This window comes from Cylas formicarius, unplaced genomic scaffold, assembly GCF_029955315.1.
Source record: "Cylas formicarius isolate icCylForm1 unplaced genomic scaffold, icCylForm1.1 PGA_scaffold_3__17_contigs__length_32017465, whole genome shotgun sequence".
Classification (NCBI taxonomy): Eukaryota; Metazoa; Arthropoda; class Insecta; order Coleoptera; family Brentidae; genus Cylas; species Cylas formicarius.
This window is the reverse complement of record NW_026844326.1, coordinates 9,446,444-9,457,660: the sequence shown is the minus strand read 5'-3', so window position 1 is coordinate 9,457,660 and position 11,217 is coordinate 9,446,444. Positions and strand designations below refer to the sequence as shown.

At 33.9% G+C, this 11,217-nt stretch overlaps 1 protein-coding gene across 1 annotated transcript; it reads left to right on the top strand.

The window, feature by feature from the left end:
* Positions 1–206: 206 nt before the first annotated feature.
* LOC132699448 (aldehyde dehydrogenase, dimeric NADP-preferring-like) lies at positions 207–8,250 on the top strand. Its single transcript, XM_060666165.1, has 8 exons — positions 207–603; positions 749–945; positions 2,595–2,835; positions 3,050–3,329; positions 4,826–4,911; positions 4,972–5,176; positions 7,754–7,929; positions 7,990–8,250. The coding sequence occupies exons 1-8, from the start codon at positions 510–512 to the stop codon at positions 8,190–8,192; spliced, it is 1,482 nt and encodes a 493-aa protein (XP_060522148.1). The 5' UTR covers positions 207–509; the 3' UTR covers positions 8,193–8,250.
* Positions 8,251–11,217: the final 2,967 nt, after the last annotated feature.

Genomic DNA, 11,217 nt, shown 5'->3' with positions numbered 1-11,217 from the left:
TGATCCCATCGAGTTATATTATCATTAATTTTGCAGTTCTCAAGGTCAAACCTAAATTGTGACGTGTTGACACGATAGTTAATTTTGTATAACTCGTACCTAAAAACACATGACGACATAATAAACGGTCTTAATTATAGACGACTTAACTGAAATTGACCCCCTATATAAAAAGCCGATTAAATATGTATCTATTCGAATGTGATCCGCGCTACGGAATACTTAAGTCAAAAAACGGCGGTAAACTTTGACCTCTGTTAATAACTTGCATTATCAAGCAGAAACAATTCCGTTAATGATAGTCACTTAATGCGCCAAACCAGTGAGTTGCCTTAAATTATGTGTTTACTGCGGTAAACAAAACACAATTCCGATCGAACGCTCGTTCCCGGCTAGTTGTTGCAATATTTTTATCGTACTCAGCGAGATAAGCGCGTTTAGTTTATATAATTTGACGAGACGTAAACGTACCGGAGAAGTGTTGCAATTGCTTTTTCTATTTCGTGAAAATGAAGGAGCCGAAAGCGGTCGTCCAACTCGCTAGAAAAAGCTTCAGCAGCGGCTGCACCAAACCTTACGAATTTAGGATCAAACAGTTGAAAGGTACTCGTGATTAATCTTTAGTGGATGTTTTCTTTTGTACGGAAGCGAACGAATGTTGAAAAAGCCCACGCCACAATGTGCAAGTCTCGCTATGAGCGTTATCTAAGCAAATAAAATAATACTGCAATATGCGTTTCACTTCTAGCGTTATTAAAGTTCGTCAACGAACACGAAAAGGCTATAGTAGACATATTAGTGAAAGAAAATAACAAACCAAGCTTCGAGGCGTACGCTTTCGAAATAAATCAAGTCACAAATGACATCAAGGAGGCCGTGTACAACCTCAAGGAGTGGATGGAACCCGTCAAAGTGCAAAAATCGATTGCTTACGTAATGGATCAGGTAGAGAGCTAAACGATAAGCGCCTTTTTTAATTTAATTACAACAAAAAATAAATTAACACATTTAATTTACTTTGTTCATTATACTTGCGTGATTGTTATTTTTTTATTCTTACCAACTGTATAAAAGATAATAATAATAAATCGTTCATTATTCCAAGCATTAAAATGTGTAATACACGAAAATTTAAAAAGCAACAGTTTAAAGAACAAATGTAGCGCTCTTAGAGAGCTAATTTAACCTAAAAAATTAATTGGTTGAAATTGATTTAAAAAGAGAAAGAAGTAAGATCTTATTAGAGTCCATTATAGCTGGTACAAATCTGTAATACTTCAAGAAATTGTGGTGGAATTTGACTTTAATAAACTAATAAGTTAATAGATGAGAGAAAGATGGGAGGGGACAAAATTTTATGAAACTCTAATAGCTGTGCTTTAATTTTTTTTCTTAAATGTGAGAAACGACTGATGAAAATAAAAAAAACTAAATTAACAAAGGGGCCAATCTTTATGCACAAGAGCATCTTGTGCACACTTCTAGCCATTTCAACTAAATACTTCTTAGCAACAATCCAAGTAACATTATATACATTGTGACTAATGAGATTTTAAACTTTCTAAACATACAGTAAACAGCTAAAATATGCAACAAATTTATTTAAAAATCAGGTTTTGAATTTGAAGAAAAGTGATCGCACACATCCGTCACAGTAAGTAAAAAATATACATACATGGTGAGCAAAAAGTAGATGTAGCTATCAAGTTTCTTTTTTTAATCTATTTTCCGATTCTGTACCATACTTCACACCAGTCTCTTAGTTTCTAAAAGCCAAAGAATAAAAAAAAGTGTAAAAAAAATATTTTAGATGTTGAAAATGCCCACCATCAACTTCTTGACAATCTACTAATTGGTTTACAAAGTCTTCCTGAATATTACTCACGATATTTACTTTAATTTGCCTTATTTCGTATCTAATTCTAAATTTTAAATCACCTAATAGGAAAAAATCCATTGAAGTAATATCTAGAGATCTTGCAGGGCATTCTATTGATCCTCTTTTACCAATTCACCTCTCTGGAGATCCTGTTGAAAGATTTGGATTTTAGGAAAGAAATGGCGAGAAGAAATCCTCAGTAACCTTTATATTTTGCAGATGTGTGGGGATTATTTGTACTTCAATTGGATTTAGGTTGCACATTTCCATCATAGTTTCGTGGTCGGGATTATCTTCGTTCAGCATCTGCAGTAATGTAATCTTGTACGGATGATTCGTATCTTCTTTTTATTCGCTAAAATGCCCGATGGAGATTATCCCCAACTTATAATGAAATATTTAATCATGTGTTCTCATTAGTTTTTGGAGCCGTAGTCTAGCTTAGAGCCGTAGAGTTTAAAAATTTCAATTTTCTGGGTTTTATTTCCATTTTCTTTACTGGCAGAAATCTAATTGTGAGAATTTAAGAACTGTGTACCATTTAGCTTGCACTCATAACATTTTGTTTATATTATAAAAGTAGTCGGTTAGTGTAGAATCATATTCTTTATTATATGCACATGGGTATTAAAAGAAAAAAATTAACATCTCGTTGATTGCACTTAAAGTTTTAATTGTTTAATCCCGTAGGAAAAACGAGTCGGATGTGTTTTAGGCGATGATACGTCACGAACCATATGGGGTGGTTTTGGTATTGGGGGCGTGGAATTATCCGTTCATGTTAACGCTCTCTCCGGTCATAGGTGCCATAGCCGCGGGAAATTGCGTCATAATCAAACCGTCGGACCTCACGCCTTTGATTGGCAAATTTATGGAAGAAGTCTTGCCTAAATATGTAGACTCTAGCTGTTATCAGGTGTACAACGGGGGAATACCAGAAACGACAGCTTTACTAGGTACGATTTGCGATGACTTTGGGTGAAAATTAAATGTCAGTGCTATAAATAGCTAGGAAATTTTCATTCATTATGTGTAAAAGTTTGTATAAACAATGGATTGGGTTAAAAATACAAGTTCAAGTGATTGGTGTCGTGAAATAATGAAACATTTTTAATTTCAATTCATGAGACAAATGTGCTTTTAAAGATATCTAAAGCTAAATTGTTTTAGAGGAAAGATTCGACTATATCTTCTATACCGGCGGCACTCAAGTTGGCAAAATTATATACCGAGCGGCTTCGAAATATTTAACTCCGGTCACTTTGGAACTGGGCGGAAAAAGTCCGGTATTTTTGGACGACTCCGCAGACGTAGAGGTGGCCGCCAGCAGGATAATGTGGGGCAAATGCTTAAATACTGGACAAAGTTGCATCGGCCCTGACTATGTATTATGCAACGAGTATATTAGGGACAAATTTGTTCAAGCTGCGAAAAAAGTTGTACGAAAGTGGTAAATGCATTTTTTTTTAATGAAAGGTGTATCTTAGTTTTGAATTTCAAAGTGGCGGTCTTCGTTCCATTTTTTATAAAAACATTTGTTTTTTCATAAGAAATACATTTTTAAGTGAAGTTAAAATAGGATTTCATAAAACTAAGCTTCAGTTCTTTGTGCTTAGGCTGCGAATTTATCACCAAAGATCGAAGAAAATATAATCTCTAAACGCTAAATATTTTTAGGTTTGCGAAGTCAGAAGATTAAAATAACAATGCTTATCGGAAATATAAAATACTCAGCTATGATCGTTTTAAATATTGTTCAAATTGTATTGTATTTTATAGGTCCTCCTTTTGTGTCCTTTCTGAAAATCAACAAAAAGTTGTTGATTTTTTGTTATATTGATGTTATTCAATGTTTGCTGTTATTATTTGAATACAAAAGCACCTACATATTTAAAAACTATTTAGAGGTTCCACCATTTATGGAACTTAAATATTGTGTCTTAGAGGAACGAAATATAACAATAAGTTTATAAAAAAAGGGCAATATTCAAGTAATGTATGAAAAATGTTATTATTGATATGGTAGATTCTACTAATCACCAAGAAAACCTGCAATGTTGATCAAATTGAGCATTTTTTTAAAGGGGAATTCCCCTTTCTAAATGAGATGGATGAACACCATTGTAGGTGTTTGGGGCTCAAAAAATCGCTGTAACTTTTTCGTTGTACAAAATTTTATATTTTTATGAAAACATTTCCCCAGGTACAGTTTTAGGTGGAATGAATTAAATATGATAGTTCTAAAACTATTAGTTTCAAATCAAATCAATTTTTATTTGAAATATATATTATTTAATCGTGCAAGGGGAACGAATTACTTTTTCAAAAATATAATTTCATATTTGAGTTTTTTCTCTTATACTCAAAACAAATGCCACTTGGTTAGTTACCCTTGGTTAGTTACTAATATGTTGAGTTTAGGTAAGCAGAATAAATAGTTGTTAAAAGAAATTCTGTAAATTCCATTCGAAAATTAACGACACCAAAAGAACTGGCAGGAACTAACGAGAAAAAATTAAAAAAGAAATACAAATAGAGGATGCAATACGACTTTGGACTCCGAAATTTTTGCCAGTTGTTCGTTGAAAAATGTAACCGAGTACCTGGTTACTGTTTAAGTTTTTGAAATTTATTTGTTCTTTTTACTCACCTACCTTCTGTGGCAATTGGCAATTCTGGTGGCAATTACATTGATTACAATGCTTCTAACCCTTTGGATGTTGTCTGTACTGGTGTGAAATGACATTTTCTTACCCAATATCACACGAAGTCAAATTAAATCCTGAATCTTAAGTGGCATTACTAGTGAAAATCTAGCTCCAGATATCAACCCGTCGTTACATCTCTCTCTGTTAGAAAGAGGATTTCCTCTGTATAAATATAAATTTTTTCCACCATATAGTCCGTAAAACGAAACAACGTGAAGAATATGTTCTAACATTTTAGGTACGGTGAAAATATTAAGCAAAATCCCGACTACGGGAGAGTGATTAATGAGAGACACTATGGCAGAATTAAGAAATTGCTCGAAGGTGATCGACTATCAAAGCGCTATCAAAGTTCCTTAAACAGCTAAATGAAACCAATTTTAGGGCAGCGCATTGCCATGGGAGGTGAGTTTGACGATTCAAATCTTTATATAGAACCAACCATCGTAATAGACGTCAAAGCGAATGATCCAATTATGCAGGAGGAAATTTTCGGACCCATTTTGCCAATTGTCACGGTCGCGACCCCAGAGGAGGCAATAGAATTTATTAATGGAAGGGAGAAGCCTCTAGCTCTTTACGTTTTCAGGTAATGTTTCAAAGGACAGGCCCGCAAAGTTTACAACGAGCAAAATACGGATCGTATTCCTAGATAAATAAGCACATTCATTATTTACCCATTCTGTTTCACACATTTGAATGTAGTTTAAAAGTGGAAAAATGCAGTCAACGAAGAACATATTGCCTAAAACCAAGACAAGACTCAGCAAGTTTTAACTATGCTCTGTTTCTTAATGCGAGAGACTTATAAATTATTATTGAGCTACAAAACTTAGCTATGATGATTGTCAAGGGTCCCACGAGTGGTGCGACTGACAGTTAGATGACCTCCCTGTACTGTAGTGTTTGAAATTAGAATTATAGTACTTTCCGGCAGAATAGAAAATTTAAAAAGTGCGAGGCAAGCTTTCATGGATTTATTCGTGGTGGCCTCAGTCAAAATGCTGGAGACTAAAGGTTATGGTAGATGGTGTTTTTTCAGAGTCTAGTAATGTGCTTTCTGGGGTGCCTCAAGGCTTCATACTTGGTCTTTTTCATAATCTACACTTCAGAGCTTCTTAAATATATTAACTCGGGCAAAGTTTTGCTGATTACACACTTTTATTATCACTTTCCTTGTTAATACTTACACGTATGCAATTAGTTTTGATTTAAAGCTATTAAGGGAACATTACGCGCTGAAACTAATGTCTCCAAATTGAAAATAACTGCAATCAGTATTGACGGTCACAATTTAATATTTATTAAGACGGCAGGTATCCTCGATCTGGCTTGCTTTATATTTACTCTTTACCTTACATATAAAAATTCGTACCTAAAGATCATAATCTAAGTACCAAAATGAACGTTAAGTTACTACTCTCGCATTTTAATTATGCAAGCGTTATCTATAGTCCCTGTCTTCGGCAGTCAGAGTAAAAGCGCTGTCGATTGATATTTAACCGAAGAAAATCGAACCATATAACAAATACAATTAATGAACTCCAGTGGTTGGTGGTTTTATCCAAGGACTTATCATTTGGTTTGTTTTGTACATGGTGTATCATACTTGCTTTACCAAGTTTTAAAAATAAATTTATGCTGATATGCATAACAGAAATACCAGAAATAAATTATAATTTTTAATACCGAATTACAGAACACATAACAGTATTGCTTATAACAGCATTGAACTTTATAATTATTTATCGCATGATTTAATAAATCATAATGTTGAAAAAATCAAAGAACTTAAAGTTTTTGACTTATTGCACTACCAGTACTAACACGGCATATATACATTCTTTTTATTGTTTTTACTCCCTTCTGTAAAATACTTAATTATACACCGATCTAGCTTGCGGCAAGCGTCACTTTACCAATTGAGGTTCTTCTTCCACGGATCCGAGCTCCTTCGGACATTTTCGGGATATTACCGCACCGGTTTGAGAGCAATCGGATGTTTTCGTTTACTAAACACTCGCTCCGCTCGTGTCAAAAAAACTGGTGACTCAAATACCGTTTACCGCACTTTATTGACATGTTTACTATCCTTTCATCTTAATTAGATTATATATCAGTTTACGAGCATTTTATAAAAACAAGGTTTTAGCTTGTAGGATGATAATCAGTTTACGAGGGTTGAGTTTAATTAGGTTTGGGCTAGGCTTCGCCCTGTATATATTTCTATTTTCTTACATTTATACCTTGAGTATTATGAATACTCTCGATCGATTCTTTTTATTATTATCATAGTGACGACATATGTTGATATTTTTGACGACTACCTCCTTAAATAAGAAGAATTTCAGAAAGATTTGCTGAAAAGAAGTTAGAGGAGATATTAAATTTGAATAAATTTAAATTTAAAGAAATTTGTTATCGGCGAAGTTACTTCAAAACGAAATATAACGCTACTTCGTCTTGGGCCCAAGCAAAAGGATTTGCATCAAGAAATAACACTACTCTTAATATGAGGAACATTCAAACCCCACTTACCAGAGGGAGGAGAATGGATTGCGGAAAATGGAACATGGGCTTCTAACACATGATTAATATGTAAGAAACACTATAGAGACCCTCATTATTTCTCTGGACTTTAACTCTATAGTTCATCTATCTACCAAGAACATAAGGAATAAACTTTACAAATGAAGTTGTATTGTAAATAGCACTTTTTTAAAATTAATTACAATTAATCTATTTCCAATATCTTCTTAGCTATGTAAGTTTTATTTACCTAATTATTTGCCTATCTCTCTCAGTGTATAATATAAAATTAAAGTTACATTTATTATTGTATTATGTTGAATTGAAATACGGAAATTTTAAAAACTATCGTTGCAATTTATCTGAACTTTACGATATAACCTTTAATTTGTATACCCTCTTTAATGATCCCTGTTATTGTTAATATTCATTTTATTACACTATCGCATTAAGAAACATAGTATAGTTTTGCGTTTTGCTGACAAAATTCATTTGAAACCTCGGTCTTAGTACTAACTAAACGGGCGACATAACTATTGAATCGCCATCTGAAGAATTATTTAATCAGGGCAAGTTGAAAATTGGTCATTTTTAACTGAAATACCTTCCTGTTACGTAATTAAAAATCGAATTCTAGCACGAGCAAAATGGAACAGGAAAAATTTCTCAAGAACACTTCAAGTGGCGGGATAGTAATCAATGACGTGCTGATGCACTTTTCCTGTAGTTCGCTTCCTTTCGGCGGAGTCGGCGACAGCGGGATGGGATTCTATCACGGAAAATTTAGTTTCGAAACTTTCTCTCACAAACGAGGTAACAATATGGCGTCTGCAATAGTTGTATCCGAATCGGAGCTTTTGGTTTTGCTTGTAGCCGCCCTAATAAAAAAACTAGACAGGATTGGGGAATTTGCTCAGAGCGTGAGGTACCCGCCATATACGGAAAACAACTTGAGGATTCTGTCGTTGGTTACCAAAGTGTTTCCACCGTTGCCGGGTGCTAGATACTTTAACCGTCTGCTTTTTGCAGCGTTAGCCATTCTATTCGGATTTTTAGGTTTTTCATACAAAAAGTAAATGTTACTAAATAATCCTATATGAGAAATTTATTTCAATAAATGATACGAAATTTTGGAGACAATAAGATTTTTTTTACACTTATCTTTTTCATAAATACGCCGTAAACAAATAAAGGAAAAAGAAAATGAAGAAAATCAGCTTAACAGGAAGTGGAGTCAACAACTAAGATAGTCAGACTCTCTCTCTCTCTCTTTATTTATCTCTCTTTCTCTCCCTCTGTCTGTAGCATTACAATCCGGGATGGATACTTGTTGACTTTACAATTTGCTTTCCACTTGATGCGGCCTCTCATTACTTCTTCTGCTCTTTCCAACCAACCGAAATTAATGCAAACATTTGAAGAAATACAAATACAAAAACAAAATTCAAAAATAAAAAAAGTAACAGTAAATAAAGTCATTATCTGAAAGTAAACTTGCTTGTAAGAGCGAACTCCTTACTAAAAAGTTTGTGGGGGGAGCTGGTAGGTGGAATAAAGATGTTCTGACTGCTCACAAAGGAACGTGAAACCTCATCTGCGATAACAATTTAGAGCAGTCTATAAAAAACCTACGTAGTTGAAATATTAATCATGAAGTTGTAAAACTTTCCTTTGAACTTTTTCTAACCGATTGATATACTATTACAGCCTTCTTCCAGTTATTAGCTAGATAAAGATGAGACAAGGGTTTAAAATTTTTTTATACATTGATATTTTCAGTTTTTATTCTATGTTGTTGTTATAACTCGAAAGATTATTAATAATTGAAATCTGTAGTGGTTGTCTCTATGTTGAAAAACACCCGTTAAAAAATGAAACTGAACACTGACAAGTTGATGCTACATCAATAATTAAAAGTTTTAAAATGGGAATCTTAGAGCTATCACAAATAAATGAATAATAGCAGCAAATTGTTTTGTGAGAGTAATACCATAAATAAGTAAAAACTCAGCGTTATCATAATATTGTCTGGATTCAGACTTCATTTAAATTTTATTGCTGGTCGGAGCTTCTTTAAATAGGCGAATTAGGATCTACTTGTTTGAATTATAATACATCAATATAATTGAGGCTGGGTTGATTGCTACATCTGATATTAGGTATTTGTCCACGACATGAGATAAGGTTATCTTGTTAGAACTTATATCATCATCTAATTCTTCGCATGGCACTAGGAGTAACAGAATATCAAAACCTATCTGGAGGAGCAACTCCAGCATTGAATTTTTCAAAATTCTTCTCAATAAATTTGTTTCGAAATGTCAGCATTATTCATATTGATCCCAACTATTTCCCAGAATAATTATAATAATACAGTATGCAACAACTTTAACAACCGACGCTTGTTTTGTTTTATCACAAACGGAGAAAAAGTTTTTGAATGTGTGGGGTAGATTTTTGCAAAATCGCCCTAATAAATATACCTCATATGTAATATATATTTATGTATACCTAGATTTTACGGACTGTTCTTATTTCATGGGCACATAAAGTGCTTCAGTTATTTCCAAACAAATCTTCAATTACGTCTATTAGAAGTTGTAAAACCTTATTAACTATAACGAAACGGTTTAGTGCGATGGATAGTTAGTTTGTTGCATTTTTTACCAAAAATAACGCTAATCCGTGTGTCGAAATCTAAATACAAACAGGGTGTCCAATGTCCCATTTTGAGGGTTATCCCCGTTATTTTTTAGATAAAAAGTGATTTTTGAGGCAGGGTCTACTTTTTCGTAAAGTAAAGATACCGTAAAAGAATTTCCTAAACTTTTTAGTTTCTTAAGGTATATCCATTATGTAACTTTTCTGCCTTAGTATACAGGGCCAGGTCAAAAAGTTATCAGACCCTACTATATTTTTTTTAACACTTTTATATACGACGGTCACTTGAAAAGTTTTCGACCACGCCCTGAAGACGGCGGCACTAGTTACTGAAAGCTAGGGATCGTGGTTGTTGATAGTACTTACTTGATAGTTACTTATCAAAGTTTCAGCCATTTTGGACCTGTGGATTTTAGTTGAAAATCGTTTGAGTTACCCGATGTGAGTGTTTTCGCGAAAATGGAAAAATTTTTTGCATTTGAAAGGCAATACGAATACGTAAATTAAAGTTGAGGTGGACTCTGTGTATGGATACTCTGCACCGTCATTTTCTACAGTGAAATTTTGGGCAGTTGAATTTAAGAACTTAGGAGATGATGAACATTCGTTAAGTCCAAAAACTCTAACAACCGACGACAATATTGTTAAAGTTGATCAAATCGAATTACAGTGAGAGAGATAGTAAGGTTATGAAAATGCCCTACGAACATGTTTGTCACATTTTAAATCAAGATTTTGGCATAAGAAAGCTATCTGCCTTTGGGTGTCGCGTTTACTCACGATGGACCAAAAATATGTTCGAATTAACGTTTCCAACGCTCTGTTAGCGCAGTTTAGGTGCAATAAATCAGAATTTTGGCGCCGATTAATTACTGTAGATAAAACATGGATACACTATTATTTGCCCGAATCAACAGTACAGTCAAAACAGTGGACCGCGAAGGGGGAATCGACTTCGAAAAAAGCAAAAAAATTTTTGCGGCTGGGAAAGTGATGGCGACTGTTTTTGGGGATTGCCATGGAGTCATCTTAATCAATTACTTTCAAAAAGGAAAAACGATTAAAAGAGCAAACTGAGAACATAAATTGCGGAAAAATCTTGACCATCCATCTTACTCACCAGATTTAGTCCCAAGCGACTTCTTTTTGTTCCCTCATCTGAAAACTGCGCTTGTGCGCTCGGAGGACAAAGATTGTTTTGTGGAATAAAGCGCTCGGTACCGTTTGGACGGATTAGAGAGATGGAAGCATCGCTGGGAGAAGTATATAGATGTATATACATGAAGAGTATATAGAAAAATAATAAAAACATTTTAAGAAGAAACTTGTCTTGTATCTTTATTAGGTCGGAAACTTTTCAAGTGACCCTCGTATTAGTACGCAACTTTTCTCAGAAACAAACTAATGGATAAGAACTTTCGATAATTTTATGAGAATTTA